Below are 24,508 nucleotides of genomic sequence, written 5' to 3'. Positions count from 1 at the left end.
GCACCAAACAGTCCCTAAAGGGTTAATAATAAACTGAGGGAGGGAGACTCTCTAATAAAGGTAACTGAAATGAGTCTGTTACAGTCCACTTTTCAACTTTTCAACATAAACACATCTGTGGTTTGCAGAAACGAACAATGACAACATTTATTCTGCAGATCAGGCCGCTCTTTATTTATGCTTTGCTTAAAAATGACAATATCATTGCATTCTGTCTTCATAAAAAAAGAATATACTGTAAGCTGCACTAAGTTTATTTTTTTGATTAAAAAAGTTTATGCTGTTTCCGGCTATATTCATTTGTGAATTTAAACAGCTGAGACATAGAAACAGGAAAAAAAAGCTCACTCCATAATGCCAGAAAGTATACGGCAGTAAATCAGCATTGGTCCAATAATAACTTTTATTTAATAATGTCTTTGAGAGCTGCAACAATTAGTTGACTGACTGATTGACCAACATTAATCTGCAACAATTTTCAAATTAAATTGTATCTGAAACTTTCTGAAGTAAAGGTGCAGAACATTTGCTGGTTCTCAGATGATTCACGACAATAAACAGAAAATTGTTTGCATGTTTTTTGTTTCACATAAACCTAGAAGTGAATGAGCTTCTTATGAAAATATCAGAAAAAATAAAAATAATAATTAAAATAAGACTCAGTCTGAAACCTTTGTGATCTTTGTTTTTTGTTTTCCTTTCGTTTGTCCTTTTCATTTAATACCTTCATTTTATTTTTTACTCTATTATCTGAATAGCTATTTTTGGAAAACTGTTGACAAAGACAAATAAATTATATTTAACTGGCAGACTAAAATGGCAAAAAAGTCAGTTTTTTTAAACTTTGTCCTCCAAAGCTGCAACAATCAGTCAACTGACCAATCAAAACAATTAATCTGCAACTATTTTCAGTGTCGGACAAATTATTTTAGTAATTTTTAAGCAAATGTGACAAAGATTTCTGGTTCCAATTCCTCTGATGACAATAAACTGAATATATATATATTTTTTTTTGGTATATTATAACAGTCAAAGAGTGATTTATGAGAATATGTTGAGTCAGACGGGGAGATTATATATGCTTACATATTTTTTTATCTGTATTTTTTGTTTTTCCTTTTAAGTTTATGCCTTGGTGTTATTTTTCTTAATCTTGTTCTTAATTTTATTCTTAAATGAATTAATCAATTTGGAAAACTGTTGACAAGGACCGAAATACACGACCACTAACTGACCAAATCATTTTTTTTAAAATCGTGTATTTTTCACCATTTTCTTAAAAGGTGTAGACCCGAGTTTCCCAGATCTCCGCATGTTTCATATCTCTGCTCAAAACTGATCAGCTCGTTATCGATCAGCTGCAGGAGTTCATAACGAGTCGATCATCTGAATCAGCTGTTGAAGCTCAGAGATCTGAAACACGCCGGACTGGAGCTACTCGAGGAGAAGTTTGGGAAATGCTGGTGTCGACAGAACGATTGAACAGAGAAAATAGTTAGCAAATTAATTAATAATGGAAAAAAAAGTGAAAAATAGTTTGTTGCAGCCTTGGTGACTTCAGCCAGTCATTAACACTTTAACCCTTAAAACCCTCTTCAACATCAGTTTTCTTGTGCTGCGTTCAGACGCCTCTCACAAACCATTTAACCCTTTGATTTCTTTCAAAAAGACGAGTGAAAACTGTAGTTTTTTAATTTTATATTATTGTTTTCTTATGAGTCACCCCCTTTTTTAAAACAAACGTTTAGGTCAATTTCCTCAGTTCCTTTTAATAATATGTGGGACTTTTTTTTGCCTTTTTTCCTTATGTCTTTAAAATAAACCAAACCAATTGGCACATTTTTTAAAGGGTTAAATGGTTTGTAAAAAGGCATCGGAGCGCAGCACAAGAAAAGTGACGTTGAACCAGGTTTTAAAGGGTTAAAACAGAACAGGGAGGGAGTGTCCTCCCCTGCTGATTCCTTTAACCCTCATTTTTAAACATTACGTCTTTAATTTTAACCGTCTTTTCTAAATTCACAAGATTTTTTTTCTGATCTGAATCTGATGAAGAGGAGACAAACGCTGACTCAGCCTCTGTGGCCTTTGACATTTATTGTGTGTGTGTGTGTGTGTGTGTGTGTGGATGGATCAGACAGTTTGTAAAAACACTCAGTTTTCGTTCAGGTTCATCTGCAGGAACTCGTTGTGGAGTTTCTCCTGCATCTCGTAGAGTTTGCGGAGCTTCTTGGCCTGTCCTTTACTCAGCTCCTTCCCCTCCACGTCATGAGTCGGGAACCCCTGAAAAACAGCAGCGACAGACAGACGAGTCTCAGCGCCAACGACAGACAGACGAGTCTCAGCGCCAACGACAGACAGACGAGTCTCAGCGCCAACGACAGACAGACGAGTCTCAGCGCCAATGACAGACAGACGAGTCTCAGCGCCAACGACAGACAGACGAGTCTCAGCGCCAACGACAGACAGACGAGTCTCAGCGCCAACGACAGACAGACGAGTCTCAGCGTCAACGACAGACAGACGAGTCTCAGCGCCAACGACAGACAGACGAGTCTCAGCGCCAACGACAGACAGACGAGTCTCAGCGCCAATGACAGACAGACGAGTCTCAGCGCCAACGACAGACAGACGAGTCTCAGCGCCAATGACAGCGTCAATCTGATCAGTTTAACGCGGCACAAAATTTAACACAAACTGCAGAAAACAAGCAAAAGAAAAGTCAAATTTAAGTGTGTTTCCACCTGCAGCAGCACTGTGTGGAGCTGATTCTGCAGCCTGTTAACCCTTTGAAACCTCAGTAATTTGGTTAATTTTTTTTTTCCAAAAACTTAACAAGACATGGCCCAAAAAGTTAGCAAAAACAGTAAATACAATATGCATAAAAAGTAAAAAACAAAAACAAATAAAAAGATCTAAAAAAGCGCTGAAAAAAAAATGGTGATTTTAAACATAAAATTATTTTAGTCATAAATATAGTTTTCAGGACATTTTTCCCTTTTTTGTATAATTTTCTAATAACCTTTCCCTGGTTTTAAAACAATTTTTTAATCATTTCTTGCAATCTGTGGGACATTTCTGGTCAAGTTGGTCATGGCTTTTTCCTCGTGTTATTGAAAGAAATTAATTTACTGAGGTTTTAAAGGGTTAAATAGCACGTGAAAAGACCAAGAAAACTGATGTCGGTCCAGGTTCCAAAGGGTTAAAGGCAGAACAGATTAAGGATTTACCGTTTCATCGAATTTGGAAAACTTGTCTGTTTCTGATCGAAACATTTCACACGGAGGGATCTTCATCTTCGCCAGTTTGGCCATCTGAAAGAGAGACACACGGGAGACGAGACGAGACGAGACGAGTGAGAAAAGACGTTTGTTTGTTTTCAGAGGGACAAAACGTCTCTGTGTGAAATCATCTGAGCGACCTCTTGTTCCTGTTTCTTCTGGGCAGCTTCTTCCTTCTTCTTCTTCTTCTCTTCTTCAATCTGAGACACAAGAAAACAATAATTTAATGACAGAAATTATAAATACAGTTCACACTTTTAATAATTCCACTTTGGTGCATTTTACGCACTTTTCATTCTTTTTGTTAATTTTGGCCAGCTCCCAAAAAAATAAATAAATAAATAAAATTATTTTAAAAAAGAGGGAAAAAATCCCCCCAAAAACCTAAGTTATAAAATAAAAACACCCCAAACTTCAAAATAAAACAAGATAACAGCCCCAGAAAAACAGGAGAAAAAAACAAAGTAAAAACAAAATTATGAACAAAGCTGAAAAAAGTTTTAGAAGGGGGGAGAAATGAATAAATAAATAAATGAATAAATGAACAAATGAATAACTAAATAAAAAAACGAATAAATACATTAAATGAAACGCAGTCATTTCACCTGCTTCTTCTCCTCGCGCTCCCTCAGTAAAGTCTCTTTGTCCACCAGTTTCACCACAGTGGGCAGACCTGCAGCACAGTCACCGTCTCGTCAGTCATAAATACACCTTTATAATTATTACCAAAAGACAAAGTGTCAATGCGTGCTTCCTCTTTTTTTAACATTTTAAAATCACGTCTCATTATTTTCACAAAAAGCTCCACTCGTTCTTTTTATGCCTGAAAACTCAAAGCTCATAATCTTTTCTACAAAAACGCTGCATGTTCCTGTTTTGGAGGACAGAATATTGAGGTTTTGTCACCTTCGTGGTCCTCCAGTCGGACTCCCAGCTCCGGTAACGTATCGTCACGGATGACGTCGCACAGCTGCAGCAGCTCCATCACTGGAAACATTTTAAAAAAGGACTTTAATTTAAACTCTAAGTGATCAGATATGAGGACAGACGTGTCCACCTGCTCTGATTCAGCACTAACATGATGTTCTGAGCGGAGACGAAAGGAGGACAAACTTTCACACACTTTCATTTAAAAAACAGGTTGTTACCTTTCTGCTCGCGGGCGACTTTTCGGACTCCCTCTCTGAAATCTGACAGCGCTGCGAGGTACGGCATCACCATGCTCTCCAGCTGACAAACACAGCAGCAACAACCGTTTTTGTGGGGAATTTGTTTTGACAGAAAACGATGTAATATTACGACACGTTTAGTGATTGAGTCAAAGCTGAAATCATGACGCGGACAGCAGCATACGTCTTTATTACTAACAAGTGCTGCTTTATTTGTGTTTTTGGTTTTATTTTCAGTGTTATTACTGTAATTATTATTATGAGGGTAGTAGTAGTATTATTTTTGTATCCAATTTATCACACACACACACACACACACACACACACACACACACACACATCAAATCAACATGTTAACTGACCTGTTTTCACTGTTCATTTCATGTTGGTGTTTATTAGTTAAACTAAACAACCTGCTTATAGATCAGAGCAGGATGTGATGAATCTGAATTTATTCTGTACATTATTTTATTATTAAGCTTTTGTTTTTTGTTTGTTTTTGGATTTATTTTGTTTATGCTTTTATTTTTTATTTTTAGAATTACTTAGTTCATTAAATTTTAATTAGAAACAAACAAACAAACAAACAACAAAAACAATTAAAGATCGTTATTTTTCTTTTTCCACTTGTCATTTTGTTGGAGAAGATTTCAAGATTTGTCTTTTGGTTTTGTTTGTTTTTTTCTTTGAGTTGAGCAGCACCTACGAGCCTTTTTTCCTTTGTAGTTTCCATTGCAAACAGCAATCCTGACTTCCTCTGTTAATAAATAACTTTATTTATCATATTTACTTAATTTATTACCATAAACGTGTTCATGTCCTTTCTCTCTACCAGCTGTCTCTTAAAAAAAAGATTTTAAGATTGATTCCCTAGAAAAACAATAACAAGTCGTTCAATTCTCGTGATAATCATGAAACAATTATCACTTTTCCATTTATGAGAAAAAAGGGAGAACCCAGAGAAAAGTGTCTTCACTCACGTCGATGTTCTGAGTTTGTCCTCCGACGGGGAAACCGATGGGCTCCGATCCTTCAATGGCTCCAAAAATCTGAAAGACAAAAGGTTAATTTCACCGATTTAATAATAAAGAACAGGAAGAAATATTTCATAATACAGAGATGTGATGACGGAGGTGGTGTCATGTGGTTTTGGTCAGGACATTGTCGGACATTTCCACGCTGGAGCGGGTTGTTGCACACGCGTGTGCTGGAGCGGGCAGTGGGACATGACAAACTAACACAAAGTAGTCTGTAGAAGTCTAAAGAAGTCATTTTCCACCTCCACGCAAATTTGTTTGTTTCAGCGCTGTGGCTGTCAAACACTCAGCTCTTCTACAGTCAAAGTCGTTTACTGCATCTCAGTTGGTCACAGTGGAGCTTTTCCTCCAACGATCCAACGATCCAGAGTGAAGTTAAAATGAAAACAGAAACGGTGAAAGCTTTCGGAGCGCCTCACCTTCATCATGCTGGTAAGGTAGACGGCGATGCTCTCCATCAGCATGCGGTTGGGCCTCAGCTTGGCGCTCTTCTTGCTGGCGATGTAGCTGTTGCTCTGACTGACCAGCTGCCTCATCTCCTCCATGGCGATGCGAGTGTCCATGTTGTCGCACAGAGCCTCGTGGACGGCCGACTTCCTGTCGTAGAAACTGGACGACACAATCGACACTTTGTTTTTTCCTGGTTTAAATGTGAAGAGTTCAGATGAGTCTCGACATAGTGACTGGGTTCATGTGCACGCTAATATTCCACGATTAATCCCAACACGACCATATTCTGAATCTGATTCAGGTCATGGCAACGTCATATTCTGTCAATTAGGTCTCCTCTTTAACCCCTTTAACACCTAGAAATCATAAATATGAAATATTTATCAATTTTCAGAATTTAAACCCTTTAAAGGACAGTTTTTTTCCATGATGGCACAACGGTTTTAGATAAAAAAAAAATACTATTTTCCATATACTACATGCAAAGTAGATGTTTTAATTTTTTTGGATTATCACAACCTAGGATATGTCAAAGTGCTTTACATGGGAGAGAGCTCAAAATTAAAACCTTAAACTACATAGATATAAATATATATATATATATATATATATATATATATATATATATATATATATATACAAACATAATAAAACAGAACAAAACAATATAAAATAAAAATAAAATAAAATCATTATATAGCTCATTGACATCATAACTTTAGAAATAAGCTGCAGACTGTCCAGAGGTGGAAAACAAATTAAAAAAAATATATATATAAATCACATTACACAACAAAAGTAAAAACAGCAAAAGTGCAAAAAGCATCAAACAAATTTATAAGAAATAACAACCACAACATGTTATATAAATGAATACAGGGTGGAATTAATTAAAAGCAAGAGCATAGAAATAAATATTGCTGTTATGGGTTTTGTTTTGTTTTGTTTTTTAAAATAAAATAATGCATATGTGGGACTTTTTTGTAGTAACACCTTCAGAGTTTTCGATCAGCTCTTAATTTGAATTTAATCACCTGCTTGGGGGAAATTGTCTTACCTGTCGTTGAGCTCCACCTCAGCCGCCTCCCACTTCTCAAAGCGCCCGGTGATGTCAGTCGGCGCTCGCATGACGTCTTTCACATTCAGGAAGAACTCCTAGTGCATAAAAAGGCCACAGAGCAGCAGATCAGTGACAGTAAAAACATTTATACCATCTGCAAACTGAAAGGCCTGTTTGTCTCGTCGTCACCCACGTTCATGAACTTCTCGTACTGGACGGCCGACTCCATCGTGTTGGACGAGTAGTCCAGCGTGTCTTTCCAGGAATGCATCAGGAAGGCGAGACGGAGCTGACGAGCTGCAGGACGACGACAAGAGGAGCCTTCAGTAACTGATCCAGTCGATGTTACGCTTTATTTAATCCATGATGTGCGAGACACTTTTATACACATTTATACGGATATGTTATATTATTATAATATAATATATAAATTGTTGTGTCCCTGCAGGCGACCTGAGCATCTCTGCCGATAGATTAAGTGAGAAAAAGTCTCCCAACGACTTCGCCCTGTGGAAAGCCTCCAAACCCGGAGAGCCGTCGTGGGACTCTCCGTGGGGGAAGGTGAGAGTTTGGTCTCAGTGTCTGTGTGTTTTTTTAGTTTAGTTGTAATTTTCAGTTCAGAAAATTACTTGGAAATTAGCAACCAAAAAAAACTGTATTAAAAAGAATATGATATGACCTGAAAGAATACTGCCAAAATGAGATAATATTATAAAAAAATATAAATAATAATAATTATTTTTTCCACATCATTACTAAAAAAATAAAAAATTAAAATTATAAAATATTATATTAATATTAACATTAACATTAACATTAACATTAATATTAATATTAATATTAATATTATATTTTTATAGCCTGATTTTGAAAAGTGCATTTTGTGCACAGAGCAGAATGAGTGTGAGTATTTGACACTGCACAAAAAATAATAATGTACAAAAATAAATGTTGCGGCTAATCATTGACATACTCCAGGTGGTGAAAATCAAAAAATAAAAATCTACTTAGCATATATTATACTGAAAATAACTGTTTTCATTTTCTTTTTTTTCAATCTAAAAACATAGTGGCATCATGACAAAAACCTGACATTTAAAGGGTTAAAATTTTGAAAATAATGAGTATTTAATTTTAATTATTAGGACTGATGTTGGCTAAAAAGAAATTTACTCAATGAAAGCAGAAAATCTTATTAATCTATAATATTTTTCAAAACTTGATTTTAAAAGTGCATTTGCGTGCAGAGCGATACGAGTGTGTGTGATATTAAAGCGGGCCCTGAAGGGTTAAAGAGCGGCTGCACTGATGCTTCGGTCACTGACGGAGGACGTTTCTGACGGTCACCTGTGTTCTTCGCCAGAGCGTCCTTGATGGTGATGAAGTTCTTGAGAGATTTGGACATCTTGCAGCCTGCGATGGTCAGGTGACCGGTGTGCAGGAAGTATCTGACCCAGTGATCGTTCTCAAAGTACGCCTGCGAGAGAAAAACAAACGCTCAAACTCTGGCACTTTCTGGATGAACGGAAACAATAAATCGTCTTTAATCATCTCAAACAGGAGAGACAAACAGGAGTGTGAGACACACAAAGAGTGGGACGCAGACTGTAGGACGGCCCCAAAATCCAGGAATACTGGAAAAATATTAAAAGTGCAATAAAGAGGTTGTTAGTTATCGACACTGTTCGTACTGGGTATCACGTCAGAGAGAAAAATGATTCATCTACTCATGATTCTGCTCTCGACAACGAAAAAACACTTCTGACGGCCTTCAGGCTAAAGCTGCAGAGCGCCGGTATAAACCAGCGCAGACACAGGGTGAAGACTGTATTTAACCCTTTCAAACCTGAGCAAACCGCTCTGAGTTGATGTGAAAGCACGGGAAGAAGGCAGTGACTAACTGATCCACACATGGCCCAAAAGATGGAGAAAAATGAGTAAAAAGTTACGAGGAAATAACCTGAAAAAAATCACAAAAAGAAAAACAAAGATAAAATGACCTGAAAATTTTTAAAAAATTGTTTTTTTTTTGGTTAAATAATTTTAAACAAATAATTATAATGATTATAAATATAATTTTCTGGACATTTTTCTGTAGTTCTTTTGTCACCTTTTCTGAATTTTTGGGACATTTCTTGCAATGTTGACGACGCCTTTTTACAGAATTAATAAGGACATTCTGGGAAGTATTATTACCACTGAAAATGTGCTGAGTAGCGTTGAAGAAGGACAGGAAAAGCCAAGAGTACGATAAGTGTGTGAATTTGATGTGAACATCTCCTCCGTGTTGCATGTTGTCTTTATGTTAAATAAATAAAAAGATATAAAACGGGAGTAAATATTTCCAAAAACTGTTAAAGACAGACTTTGCTTGCGTACCTCAGACTGAGCCAGCTCGTTGTCGTGATGTGGGAAGCGCAGATCGAACCCGCCTCCGTGGATGTCCATGGACGCTCCCAGGATGGAGCCGGCCATGGCCGAACACTCGATGTGCCAGCCCGGACGCCCCTGTTACAACATCCAAAAAACAACAATTCAAATTAAAAAAGCTGCATCAGTCAAATCTAAAGCTTCCTCAGTTTCTGCTTTCTGAAACAAACGTCCTTCCTGATGTCAAAGTTCTGCCTGATATCATTTTAACCCTTTAAAGACCGGGATTGACATCAGTTTTCTTGTGCCGTGTCGAGATGCCTTTCACAAACATTTACATTTTAAAAAAGTGAACAAACAGGTTCGATTTCTCTTGAATAAAAAGCAGTGAGAAACTTGGCAAGAAATGTCCTGCAAATTTCACGAAATAATAGTAAAAGGAAAAAAAATGAGCTCGAGATCAAGAGAGAATAACAAAGAAAAATAAAGAAAACTATACTCACAAGCATCATATAATAAAAATAATGATGTGGAAAAAATAATTATTATTATTTATATTTTTTTATAATATCTCATTTTGGCAGTATTCTTTCAGGTCATATCATATTCTTTTTAATACAGTTTTTTTTTGTTGCTAATTTCCAAGTAATTTTCTGAACTGAAAATTACAACTAAACTAAAAAAACACACAGACACTGAGACCAAACTCTCACCTTCCCCCACGGAGAGTCCCACGACGGCTCTCCGGGTTTGGAGGCTTTCCACAGGGCGAAGTCGTTGGGAGACTTTTTCTCACTTAATCTATCGGCAGAGATGCTCAGGTCGCCTGCAGGGACACAAAAATAATAACATGATTGATAATAATTATCACTTTATTTGTTTGTGAACTATGCTCCAAAATTAAAGAATACCCTCAAAAAGCTGTAAGAGAAGCAGCTCTGTGAACATTTTTAAACGAACGCTGAAAACCTGTTTATTTAATCTGTCTTTTAGTTAATGTAATTCTTGTAATTTTTTTTTAAAATCAATTCTCTATTTTTTTCTATATTTACTGGTCTGGGTGCATTTTACTTTGACTTTTATAATTTGTCATAATTTATCACCGCCTGACTGTCTGATCTTTGTGTTGCAGTTTTAATGAATAATTTATATTTTTCGATTATTATTATTAATATAATCATTATTATTTATAAAGCACCTTTAAAAACACTAAACATTAGGAAGGCAACATAAAAACAGAGTGCTCCACAGTCCTGCTGAGTTGTAAGTGAAACAAAACTGTGATAAAATTAATACCAGAAGACAAAAAATGCAAAATGCAAGACACAAAACGTCAATATGAATGAAAACAAAAACAATGAAACAAACAAAAAAAATAACACATTACATAAAAGCAGGTCTATGAAAACGGGTTTTAGAGATTTCAAAGAGACACAGAAAAGACCGACACGTCCGCAGTTACTGACCGAAATGCTCCTGTGTACTAGATCTGAATATTTCGGACTCGTGGTCGTATCAGAGGAAAAAAAATTGGATTTAATTTTTCCTTGAATAAAAGCTTGTGTCATCAGAATAACTTGAAAGCTGCTATCATCACAGGAAATCAGAGTAAAAAAAGTTTTTAAAAAACCAAAAAAACAACGAAACAGCTGTACTGGGTTTCATTTTTCTATAAACAATCAAACAATTGTGTCATCCGAATATTTTAAAAGATCACAGAAACCCAGATAAAAGAGGAAAAAACAGTAGTGGTGGTTGGAAAGTGTAAAACGGTACCTTCTCCTTCCTGTAAAGCTTTCTGGTCTCCGACCGCCTCCGGCACCAGTTTGGCGTACGAGTGCTGTGAACTGGCGTCAAACTTCGCCGTGTCAAAGTACACAGAACCGTTTGATTCATACCTGCAAACATCAGAGAAACAATCATTCAAACTGTATGTTTGAAGGCTCGTTTTCATGTTTTGGGGTCTAAGCGACTGATGGGAGCAGCAGTGTTTGAAACTGGTTCTGAACTGGGAGAGAGCGCTGCAGACGTGACAACAATCCTGAAGCGACCTTTTAAAAACAGACACTGAGGCGTAATACGAATTCAAAACTCCGGCAGTTTCTTCCTCACCCGTAACCGTTGGAGACGACCCTCTCCACAAACTCCACGATCTCGGGCACGTATTCGCTGACTCGGGTGAGAACGTCTGGAGGGAGAACCTGGTGGTCACAAAGACAGTTTATTATAATTTATTTGTGTGTATTTTCAATAACAGTATCGAACACACGACCTCAAAAATCTCAAGATTCAAGATTCCCTTACTGTCACTCAGACTGTTCCAGACAGGAAACAGTTAAATGACAGTTTGTTGCATCAAGCAGCTAAAAACGGTAAAAAATACATACATAAATACATATGTAAAAGGGGGTTTTATACAAAAATAATAAAACAACTAAAAAATAATAATTTAAGAGGCGTCTGTGCATAAAGTGCAGTCCTTACGTTAGGTGTCGGCCAGCGTACGCTCTTGCTTTTATTCTGAAAGGCTGACTGACTTTTCTTCAATCATACGAAGCTTCTCGCGCTTTTTTTGGGACGTCATAAAACATTTTGGCTTCTACTCACGTTCAGAGCCTCCATGTCTTTGTGGTACTCGCCCTCCCAGAATTTCGGGAGGATGGAGAAGATCGAATTCTCTGTGACTTGACTTCCAAACTGTTTGTCCAACCAATCAGAGAGCAGGTCCTTCGAGTTCTCCAACAGCACCTTAGACGACAAAAACAAATACAGTTAAAATAAATAAATAGAAAACATTAAAGCCCAGAAATCCATTTTTGGTTAAAGCGTCTTCGTGTCTGTGTTGCTTTTTTTCTTTCTTTTTATTTACCTGTTTTCTGGCGTCTGTGTGTGTGTGTGTGTGTGTGTGTGTGTGTGTGTGTGTGTGTGTGTGTGTTGGTGCATCTCGAGTGTGTTTTTTTAATGTTGGCAATATAATAATTTGTGGACTCCTGTTTTAGACACAGAAGTTCGGCATTTTGGCCGTCACCATCTTGGATTTTTTGGAGCCAGAAGTGACCATATTTGGGGGGTGGAGCCGGGAGGATACGCACTGCTGCGCCTCCGTCCCGACTTCCTCTCTATCAGACTTTCTGACGAGGAAATTTGGAGCAATAATATCTATACTCGCTCTTTAAAGCCAGACTCCACCGAAAACAACACAGGAGCTGCTGGTCTACCACTTATTTTATTTTTAATATATATTTTCATAAATATATATATTAATATTTACTGCTATGTATTATAAGGTTTAAATTTTTGGCAAACTTGCATGTAAAGAACTTTAACATATCCCAGGCTGTAATAATAGCAATTAAAGAAAAATCTACATTGCATGTAGTATACTGAAAATAATTCATTTTTCTTGTTATTTTTTCATCTAAAAATATAGCGGCATCATGAGAAAAATCTGGCATTTATAGGGTTAAAATTCTGAAAATTAACGAATATTTGATATTTATGATTAAGACTGATGTTGGTTAAAATTGTAATCTAATTTATTTGAATTGAACTTCACTAAATTGGACTTAATTTTATTTTACTTTAAATGTTACATTACATTAAATGTTACCATTTGATGCAGCGTAGCAGATCAAAGCTGGAGGTCAAAATAAAAACGCAGCACAATGACACAAAAATGTAAAGCCGCACAAGAAGAAGAGAAAAAAGAAAAGAGACACACGAGTCAAATAATACACACAAAGAAGAGGACACACGTCCGCTCAGTCTCACCTGAGCCAGCGGCTGCACCACCTCGTCTGCCGCTTTGCCCTCCATCGCCGCCTGCAGGGGCTGCAGGGCGGCCGTCACTGCAGCGTCCAGACGCTCCAGCATCTGCTTCTTATCCGGGTCTGTCGTCGACGCCAAGTAAACCTTAAAGGGCTAAAAACGAACATAGGACAAATATTCACGCTCAGTTCTTGTCTGTGGTCTCTCAGCTGCATCAGAGCACAGGTAACGTGTCTGACAGGTAACGCGTCTGACAGGTAACGTGTCTGACAGGTAACGTGTCTGACAGGTAACGTGTCTGACAGGTAACGCGTCTGACGGGTCACACGTCTGACAGGTAACGCGTCTGACGGGTCACGCGTCTGACGTGTCACGCGTCTGACGGGTCACGCGTCTGACGGGTCACGCGTCTGACAGGTAACGTGTCTGACAGGTCACGCGTCTGACGGCGTCAGCATCAGCATCTGTTTCACGTGTGAATTGTTAAACTTTATGTGGCTGCAGCGAAACTCGTCTACAAAGTCGGCAGTATTTATTTGTGGCTGCAGGAAAAGTCAAAACAGCTTTATTAATAAGTTCATTATCACAAATCACAGTTTGGGTCAGACGACATCCCTCTGACCTTAGACCCTCACACAGACTAACCAAAAACTCCCCAAAAACCCTGTAAAGGCGGGAAAATAATGGCAGAAACCTCAGGAAGAGAGACTGAGGAGGACGGACAGACGAGTGATAGATGTCGTAAATAACAATGAAATTACAATGATGACAAAATGATATATCTTTATAACGTGTCCTCGAGTGCTGAGAAAGGCGCTTATAAATAAAATGTATTATTATCATTATTGTTATTATATAGGAGAGAGAGAGAGAGAGAGAGAGAGAGAGAGAGAGAGAGAGAGAGAGAGAGAGAGATAATGGTAACAATAACATACAACAATAGTAACAGACATACAATCAATAAATGTAATTTATGATGGCATGTAATATTACATGCAGATATTGTAGTTTATGTATGTCGATAACAGTCACGTGTATATTAATAGTGGAGGCATGACATGATAATAATGGCAGATGATTTTTTCAGGCTCTTTATGCCTTTAATTGATGGACAGAGAAAGTGTGAAAGTCCTCCGTCAGCTGTTGTTGTTGTTTGTTTGTTTGTTGTTTGTTTGTTTGCTTGTTTTTGTTGTCGTTTGTTGTCGTTTGTTGTGTCTCACCTCTCTGGCGCTCAGGACGTCCTGCAGGATCTGAGCAGCTTGTGGCTGTTTGTCCTTGTACTGGTCCAGGAGGTAGTTCTGCCGCGCTCGTTTGATGATCTGACACAGAAACGTCGACAAAAACACAGAAAACATAAAACGACTGAGATTTTTCTCGTGCTGCAGTCAGACAGTTTTCACTTGCAGCAGCTTGGCAGGAAACGTCCCGCAAACAGCAAGAAATTAGTAGATTTAAAAAAATTCTATATTTGAAAAACTTAGGGAAAACTCCCAGAATACTTTATTGATAATTATCAGGATTATATTTTTAAAATTCTTGCCAAACTGTTTTAAAGCACTTTTTAGGGTCATTGCTTTGTTAATTTTTGACCTCCCTTTAAAAGCTATAAACTTTTATTTTTTCTGTCGTTGTTTTTGCTGTATTTAACATTTTTATTTTATAATTATTTTATATTGACATTATGCGTCCTGCATCTTTAGCATTATTTCTCCTCTGGTTTTTATTTTATCCAAACTCTTCACTCTTCTTCTCGTATTACCATTTATGTTTCCCATTTCTGCTTTGCACTTTGTAAACTCTGTTTTTAAAGGTGATTTATGTATCTGTATAATGACTAAATTGAATTAAATTAAATTTAATTCATTTATCTTTATATTTCTAAAAATATATATTTCTATATATCTTTAAGTTGTAATTTTCCAGCAGCATATTATGTGTAACAAATAAAAAACATTACTATTATTATTATTATTACTAAGATAAAAGAAAAGAAAATTTGATCTTAGAAAAAACAAAATTGCAAACAGGAAAAGAAACATAAATCATATTAAAGATTGTGTTTATCGTGATATTTTTGCAGAGTAATAATCCCGCTCACTTTGTCGTCTATGTCTGTGATGTTCATGCAGTAGAGGATGTCGTATTTGAAGTAATCCTTCAGAATCCTTCGCAGAATATCAAAAGAAATGTAGGATCTGTACAGAGAGACGGATCAGGAGATAAAACGTTACAACGTGAACCGATGAACGTCGTTACGGGGACAAATTCACATCTTTCTGCTGTGGCGCTTTTACCTGGCGTGTCCCATGTGTGAGGCGTCGTACACCGTCGGCCCGCAGCAGTACCACGTCACCTTGTTCCCCTTCTGAGGAACGAACAGCTCCTGAAACACGAAAACCACGACGTCATCAGAGAGAGATGCTGCATTCGGCTGCTCCTCAGATCTCAGATCCTCAGAAGTTTTTATTTGTTTCAGTGTAATCAAACAATATCATTATTTAGATTTATACAACCTCAAGAAGGTCTGTGAAAAACCGCACATTTTTATAATAGCGAGAAAAGACACTTAACATCCCAGAGAGCCAGACAAGACCCAAGATCAGGCACGATAACTTAGTGAGCTTTTAATGTGGAAACAACGTGCACGCTGCAAAGAAGACGTGCTGGATTCATAATACAATATTAACACAACTTAAAACTGTAAACTGGAATGTAGCATAATGAAAATATTTCTCTGTTATTTTACACTTTACATAATGAAACTATTTCTGAAGCTCACTGTCCACAGATGACAATAATAATAAAAAAAATAATTTTTAATGCACTTTATATGTGGAACAAATCTTAAACTCTTACAAGATGAAAGGATAAGCATAAAAAAACATATTTAAAAGTTTTGTTTTGTTTTTTTTAAATATTTCTAAACTTTTGCTTTGTTGTTGTTTTTTTTTTAAATTGGACTGCAGCATGAGGCACATAGTTTTATGTTTTTTACACTTTATATACTGATATTATTTATTAATCTCACTTTCTACAGAGAACAACAACAACGACAATAATAATAATAATAATTTAGATTTAATTTAATGCACATTACATTTGGAATAAATCTCAAAATGCTACAAGACAAAAGCATTAGCATAAAAAAACCCAGATAATAACAACAAAAATAAAAGCATATTTAAAAGGAATGAAAAATAAGAGCATAAAAGCAAGTAGAGCATCCAGCAAGAAGTCACTTTAAAATCCTAAAAGGGATGTTTCGAGTCCTGACGAACAAACACTGAGGAGGAAAACGATATTTGCGTCCGGCTCACCTTCGTTCTCGTAAGGCTGTTGTAGAGTCGAAGTTGGGGAACGTCTGTTCCTGCTGGAGGAGACCACGGGGGCTGAACCCGCTTCGCTTTCACTGAAAACCCAAACGGAAAAAACATCAGAAAACACAAACAAATAAATCTGAACCGACAATATTCACACAAACATCCTTCATGCTTCACAGGAAAATTTAAAGCCACCATGTGAAGGATTTAAGTGTATGAACAGGGATCGTCTCATTATTCTGCAAAAACTTAAATCTTTGAATGCTGCTTTATTTTACATAAAATTTTACACATAGGGGCTTTAAATGTAATAATTTCATAGTGCACATTAGTTTTTCTGCAGCAAAAAGAAATCCACAGAGCTGCACACAACAAGAGAAACACTAAAATCTTTGCTGTGATCTATGGATGCAACTATTGATTATTTTCACTATCAGTTCATCTTTTGGTCTAAAATATCCGAAAATAGTAATAAAGGTCTGCTGCAATTTCTAACACACGCTGACATATTCAAAACCTCAGTGCAAAACTCAATGAGATTAAAGTGTCCTAAAGATTGATTTTTACACTGAATATTTGTTTTTAATAAATATTTAGTGTTAACTTTTATTTTGTGAGGTGACGTTATGTTTTTTAGGATAAAATGCAACATTTTTTGAGTGATGTTTAAACTCTGATTAACATTTTGAAATATATGTAACATTTTTTCAGACAGTGTTTCACCGGATTAAATTCTGCTCAGTTTTAATAATAATAATACACTTTATTTATAGAGCGCTTTTCACAATGCTCAAAGACGCTGAACCGTTTTATGAGTGTTGTCTTCCTTTCAGATCTGCTGACTACGTTTTAACTTTTGTTTAAACATCAGGGAAATTTGCTGTAAGGAACATCCTGCTTTTAGGGTTTGTATTCTTAAAATTTCATTAAAGACATTTTTGAGATGGCTATATGTAGAATTATCATAATTATAGATTTAAAATAATTTACAGAATTGCTATCATTTTAAGCACTTTTTTTCCAGGTAATTTACTGGTTTATTTGTTTATTTATCCTTATTTATTTTTAAAACTTTTTGGTAATTTTCTTTTACTTTTTATAATTTGTAAGGACCTGCAAACACTCAGTAACACTGCAGCATTCACATTCAGCTCACAGTGTAAGAAAATGCAAGCAATCAGTTAAGTTGGAAAATTATTTAAAAACAAACTATATTTATTATAACCATCATAATTATATATTCAAAATTATTTTACAGATTTACCATTATTTTTTTTCAGGTAAGTTACTTGTTTTATTATAACTAGTATTAAATATTATTATTATTAGTAGTAGGCATAGTGTTATTATTATTATTATTATTATTATCATCTTATTATTACTATTATTTGTATTGTTATGACTATTATTATTATTATTATTATTATTATTATTATTATTATTATTATTATTATTATTAATTGATTAATTATTTTCTTCGTTTCATTTTTTTCAAATTTTTGGGTAATTTTCTTTAACATTTTTTTTTTAGGACCTGCAAACACCCTGCCATTTGTCTAGCTCCAGTATCCAGCTGCCTGTGAGCGCTGACAGAGCTGTATGTTGAGGTGAGTTCACTCTGACTGATCAGGACACGACAGCAGAATCTGCTCATCTGTTTACTGCTTCAGTCAGTCAAAGCCACAGAGCCCAAAACAGCAGCAGGGTCCTGACCATGTTTCTGAGCACATGTTTCTGAGCACATGTTTCTGAGCACATGCACATGTCAGACCAGAACTAACATGAATGTCACACTTCTGTCTGCAGAGCTGCTGGACTCAAAACTAACACGAGTGCAGACGTTGTGTTTGAACAGTGATAAACTAACTCTCCCCTGCACGCGCACACACACGCACGCACACACACACACACACGCACGCACGCACACACACACACACACACACACGCACACACACACACACACACACAGAGCTGAAACTGAATTTAATCAAATGCAAAATGATTCTGGGTTCATGCATGTGAGTGTTCGAGCCGCTCTTATTTCAATCGTGGGGGGCGGGGGTGTTTCCTGCCTCTGGGGGCGTCACACAGCCTCAGCGTCGAGGCCGGTGCAGGAGGGAGCACGTCTGAGCCTGGGCATGCCTTCAGCTGTCTACTCACTGCTGCTCTGCGGGCTGAGGTCCGGCTGCAGGGCGGCTATGTGTCTGTACCAGCGCAGAGCGTGGACATGCTGCGGGTCGGGGGGCCTGTGGAGGAGCTTAAAGGCTCTCTGGTCGGCCCGGGAGGGGCTGAACCCGGCCAGGTAGCTGCGCGAGGTGAGGTAGTCATTCAGGGCCGCTGCCAGCGCGGCCTCCTCATTTATCTGCAGCAAGAAGCCAAACTCAAAGGCTGCAGAAACAAGAGGGCAAATATTCGCAGAGGATTACCGACGAGCCTCAGAAACAACAGCAACACCAGTTCACCACGAGGAGCCCCGACCGAGACCGAAATCCTGCCAGAAAAGTCAGACTGAAACTCTGCAGGTCATCACACACAAACCCTCGACGTCCCAAAAGAGCAGACAGACGCAAAGTTTCCCTTTGGCCTCACATTTCTCTCTTCAGAGCACATTTTCACGTTTGTGTGCCTCAGGGTTAACCCTTTCACACTGGATCAACATCACATACACAGGTGTTTAAACCTTCAACCTGGCTCGCCTTCTTTCTTTCTTTCTTTCTTTTTTTAAAAAGGGCAATGAGCAACTTTGCGAGAAATGTTTTGCAAATTGCGAGAAATCAATACATTTGTAAAGTTATTTTTAAAAATACTTGGGAAAAACATCCAAAAACTACACTTAATAATCATGGATATATATTTGATTACTTTAGAGAATTACTATTATTTGTAAGCACCTTTCAGGTCATTTTTATTTATTTCTTTTCTAATTTTTGGGTAATTTTCTTTTACTTTTTACAAAACTTTTTAGGACCTGCAAACACCGTCATTTGTCTGGCTCCAATGTGCAGCAACACTGCAGCCTGCGACAATATTCAGCTCATAGTGTGAGAAATTGCAAGAAATCACTAAAGTTGGAAAATTATTTTTAAAATGCTGGGGAAAAATGGAAAAAAAACCCCCAACAAAACGATATGTAATGATCATAATTATATTTTTAATATATTTCTATATTTATTTACTATTTTATTTATTTATTTATCTATAATTTATTTATCTGCTTTTATCAGGTCATTTATTTATTTGCTAAAAACATTCCTGTTTTACACTGTCTACTCAACCCAGTCATGACTACAAATAATGGATTCTTTTGAACTTGATTTTAAATTATTTTAAATGTTGTTATGCTCTTACATCTTATCTCTTACTCTTTTATGGTAAATCTGTATCCTTTATTATGTTTTAGATTTTATTGCTCTGTAAAGCACTTTGAATTAACATGTATGAAAATTACCATAGAAATAAAGCTGCCTGGCCTATCTTTATTATTGTTATTATAATTATTATCATTGCTTTTTTACTTTAAAAAAAATGTTATTTCGGAGGGTCATGTCTTATCAGATTTCTCCTTGCCTTTTCCCACTTTTTTGGAAAAAAAATTTAAAAAATAAAATAAAATAAAAATTAAGCCAAGATTTCAACATGTAAAGGGAGAAGTGTTATTTATTATGTTGGATATTGCAACAAGTGTCTGGTGCTGAAGAAATGTTAGAGACGTGTGTAATATGACGAGGGCTGGGCGATATGGAAAAAAAGTCTAATCACGATAATTTGTTTCGTATCAGTCGAAAATCGATATCACGATATACATCAAATCACTATTTCTATCACGCTTAAAGGTTCCCTTTGACTCCTCAGTGAGATATGAAGATATCATAACCAGCGATGCACGATATTGATTATTTCAACCAATACCGATAAACCGATAATTTCCAGCTTCTCGTGGCCGATAAGATACCGATAAGCGTTAATTTCTTTTTGTTTGTTTTTTATTACCTGAGGGTATAAAAGGCTGAGATGTGGTGAGTACAGATGAATTTAGTTTGTGCATTTTCATTCAAAAAAACGACATTTCAGACAAGAAGTTGGAAAATCGCTTTTTTCCCCCCAAAGAAAGTCATTTTCAAGATCAAAATCAATTTCAATTTCATATATATATATATATATATATATCTTGTTAAGTCAACTTGATTTGTACAAAAATAATGCTGCCGGAGAATGAGAGCGGAGCGGGACAGTTACAGCGATTGATATCGTTATGGTTTTATCGCCCAGCCCTAAATATGGCATGATTATATGAGATTTAAGAGCTCTGACTGGCTGTGTCGGTGGTGGATGTGCAGAACTGACTGCAGGGTTTCAGACAGGACATGAAACAGAGCTATGTGACACTACGGCAGAAACACGCTCCGAATATGATCTGAACGACAAACACATTCAAAATAACGAAAACCGTATGACCAAAAATAAGTAAACTATTCTATAAAAAGTTCCAAAATAGCAATCAACCAGTCTTGCTGCCCTCTTAAAATAACAATTCTCCATCACAGACGGAGAAACAGTGTTTTCCTGTCTGTCTCCGCAGCCTCAGAGTGAAACTACATGATGCAACCGGACAAAAATGAAAGCAAAAACAAACACATTAAGAATTTAACTTCTAAAATTTCACATAAATTATTATAATTATAATTACTGTTAGGATTACTATTATTATTATTAGTTATTTTATTATTGTTTTATCTGAATTGTATTCTTGATTTTTTAAACATATTTTTATCTTTTTTTACGCTCTTAATCACTTTTTTCTTTTTTTTTTTTGCTTCTGTCTCCTGAGATGCTTTTATGTATGAATATTGTCATTGTGGAATTAATAAAGTCTTATATCTTTTATACAAACAAATAAATAAATGTATTACTATTATTATTATTATTATTAAAGTGACAGGGTCTCAGGACATTTGGTATTAATATTTAATAAAACGTGTACAGATATTGTTGAAAAAAAGTGAGATTGTCAAACAGAAACTTAATCAGATCAAACTGGATGATGCAACTGAGCAAAATGAAAGCAAAAACAAACACTTTGAGAGTTTTACCAATAGAATTTAACATGAATTATTTTATATTACTATTATTATTATCATTATTGTTGTTGTTGTTTAACCAGGACGTATACTGTTATTATAGATGCTGAGCTGCTGCAGTTTAGTTAAGCAGAATGAATACATTTATACATAGATATTACTGTTATTTTTTGTTATTATTATTTTTATTATAGATGGTTATATCCGAATGCTGTGCCCTATTGCATTTTATTGACATAGTATTACATAAGATGTAAAAGCTTGCATGCATTGATAAATGATTAGATTAACTCATTTTTTCATCAGTCCAAAGTTGATCAAAGTCGTTCATAATGTTTTTTTTCTTGAACACAACACACCAAACACAGTTCAAAATACTCAGAGCTCTGCAGCAGTTATGACAGTTTGAATTAAAGTCAAATGATCTGTTGGGTCTGCTCTGTTAAATCTGCTGTGACTCTAAACTGTCAGATTTTTAAAGGACGACAAACACCTGCAAACTAATGAAAACAATACAACTAATGTAAGTACACACTACTTTATAAAAAGTTCAGGAATAACAATCAGTCAGTCTTGATGCCCTCTTGAAATAACAATGCTCCATCCACATACAGTGTCTTCCTGTCTGCCCCGCCCAGTTCCCAGAAACGACCCCGCGTCAGAGTGAAACTGAAGTGTACCTGATTTATTTTCCACACACACTAAGACTGAAACTCAGCGAGTCAGAATGAAACTTTTATCTATTTTCTCCGTCGCCACAAAAACAATTAAATACTAAGACTGAAAATGAAATGAAGTCAGACAGAAAGTGAAGCTGCAGAGACGGACGGACGGACGCGCAGGCTGTAAAAACAAGCACCTGATGAATGAAACAGTGATGACGGCAGAAAAATGACAGAAAACAGCAACATTTACGCCAAAACAGAAAAACAGAAACGCAATATGTGGTTTTTGGGCAACAACTTTGTGTTTTTTACAAACAACAAGGAGAATAAAAAATGTGGAAGCTTACAGATTTGATATTTATACTGAGTAACATGGCTGTGCAGGTTTAATCATCATCATCAATCTAAGCTGTATTACTTTTTTTGTACAGTAAATATATTTTACACCATGCATGTATTTCTGATCAATCATGGACATACACTGTCCCTATAAGTGAAGTGTGTATAGTTTATAGATATTTTATATATATATATATATATATATATATATATATATATATATTTATTTTTGATCTTTTTTTAAGCACTCAGTCACTTTTTTCAGTTTTTCTTTTGACTCCTGAGATGCTTTAATGTGTGCATTTTCCTGCTGTGGGATTAATAAAGTCTCATCATGTTTCATCTTCTTCTTATATTATTAATATTATATATGTGATTCCAGCAGGACCTTTGATAAAACATTTACAGACAGGACTGAAACGAAGTGAGACTGTCAAACAGAAACTTAATCAGATCAAACTGGATGATGCAACCGAACAAAAATGAAAGCAAAAAAATACATTAAGAGTTTCACTTATATAATTTAATATAAATGATGTATTTAGTTATTTCTATAATTATGCATGCTCCCTCCTGAAAATACTCTGCCCAGATGTGAACAAAAATGTTATCAGAGATGCTGAGCTGCAGCAGTTTAGATGGAGTAATAAGCAGAATAAATACATTTATTTAAAGATGTTACTGTTATTATAATATGTGATTCCAACAGAGTCCTTTGGTGTGTAAACTTTTAAAAAAACGCGTACAGATATGACTGAAACAAAGAGAAATTGTCAGACAGAAACTTAACGGATCAAACTGGATGATGCAACCGAACAAAAACGAAAGCAAAAACAAACACATTAAGAGTTTAACTTAACTTTTTAATTGAATATTTTTTATAAATTATTATTTCTATTGTTGTTGTTACTTATTATGCTTCCTGGAAATATCCACAGTTAATGTCTGAGCAGAACTGTTATCAGAGATGCGGAGCTGCAGCAGTTTAGATGGAGTAATAAGCAGAATAAAGAACCTTTTTCAGAGGATTATTATTATCATTATTATAGATGTTTATATCAGCATGTTTTACCCTGTTGCATTTTATCTCATAATATGACATAAGAGGTTATTGATAAACGATTAGATGTAACTCATTTTTTCATCATTTTGAAGATTTTTAGCTGATCGCAGTCGCTTCAATGACGTTAGTCTTCCTTTAGAAAACAAACCAAACCTTATTAAAAAATATTATTAATTAAAAAAACTGTTGAGTGTGATGAATTAAACTGATGTAAATAGTCAGATTTGTAAAGGGGGTTTGGTCTGTCACTCACTGCTCGGTTACCTTTAACGTTATAGACGTATTATTACCGTGTTATAGCCTGTTGCATTTAATCTCATATTAGTACATGAGAGGTACAACTCAGTGCACTGATAAATGATTAGCTATAACTCATTTTTTCATCAGTCCAAAGATCTGTCATTGATCACTGTCGCTTCAATAACGTCAGATTTCTTTTACACAACAAACCAAACCCCATTCAAAACGTGCCGAATCCTGGACCCTTATAACAGCTTGAATCGTGTCCATTAAATTTAAAAAAAGCTGTTGAATTTGATGTATTAAAGCTGCTTTGACTTTAAATTGTCAGATTTTTAAAGGGGCTTTGGTCTGACAGACGCTGCAGAAGCGGCTTTAGAGGGCTAACGATGCTAACGTTAGCTCTGTGACAGACACCGTTAAACTCGTTAAATCTCACAGTTTTAGCCGCTAAACGGCTCTTCAGCTGCACTTTAATACACAGTTTAAAATGAGACGTGACTGACAGTACCTGTGTCCGCCGGGGTCGCCATGTCCGCTGAGTCTGCTGCCGCTGGTGCCGCTGATGCAACAATAACGTGTCCGGAACAGGAACCCCGATATATGCCTGACGGGCGGAACCAACGTGCTCGGACCCGAGAGCGCGGGGGACGACAGTGAGTGGCGGCACA

At 36.2% G+C, this 24,508-nt stretch overlaps 1 protein-coding gene across 2 annotated transcripts; it reads right to left on the bottom strand.

The window, feature by feature from the left end:
• Positions 1-146: 146 nt before the first annotated feature.
• On the bottom strand, positions 147-24,492 carry cars1 (cysteinyl-tRNA synthetase 1). 2 transcript variants are annotated; one of them, XM_088075928.1, is made up of 23 exons: positions 24,349-24,447; positions 18,613-18,840; positions 16,450-16,541; positions 15,427-15,515; positions 15,231-15,327; positions 14,353-14,451; positions 13,136-13,285; positions 11,972-12,112; positions 11,477-11,565; positions 11,141-11,262; positions 10,078-10,190; positions 9,374-9,502; positions 8,342-8,471; positions 7,188-7,291; positions 6,992-7,089; positions 5,904-6,093; positions 5,428-5,496; positions 4,427-4,508; positions 4,185-4,265; positions 3,884-3,951; positions 3,419-3,478; positions 3,228-3,311; positions 147-2,280 (listed from the first exon to the last, which is right to left on the bottom strand). In XM_088075928.1, exons 1-23 carry the CDS (start codon positions 24,368-24,370, stop codon positions 2,152-2,154), a joined length of 2,466 nt encoding a protein of 821 aa, XP_087932054.1. In that variant the 5' UTR covers positions 24,371-24,447; the 3' UTR covers positions 147-2,151. The 2 variants fall into 2 exon arrangements, with proteins under 2 accessions (XP_087932054.1, XP_087932085.1); XM_088075959.1 differs by lacking the exon at positions 18,613-18,840 and having other exon boundaries at positions 24,349-24,492.
• Positions 24,493-24,508: the final 16 nt, after the last annotated feature.

Source organism: Plectropomus leopardus, chromosome 1 (genome assembly GCF_026936395.1).
Source record: "Plectropomus leopardus strain MGB_pleo_1.0 chromosome 1, ASM2693639v1, whole genome shotgun sequence".
Lineage (NCBI taxonomy): Eukaryota > Metazoa > Chordata > Actinopteri > Perciformes > Serranidae > Plectropomus > Plectropomus leopardus.
The sequence above is the reverse complement of the archived record's forward strand: the minus strand, read 5'-3'. Positions and strand labels throughout refer to the sequence as shown.

Bases quoted from the DNA above. Each gene is read 5' to 3' on its own strand.
- cars1 (XM_088075928.1), bottom strand. From the start codon at position 24,370: ATGGCGACCCCGGCGGACACAG. The intron at 7,090-7,187 runs GTGGGTGACGAC...TTTATGCACTAG, and splicing joins AGTACGAGAAGTTCATGAAC to GAGTTCTTCCTGAATGTGAA. The intron at 2,281-3,227 runs GTAAATCCTTAA...GCTGTTTTTCAG, and splicing joins TTTCCAAATTCGATGAAACG to GGGTTCCCGACTCATGACGT.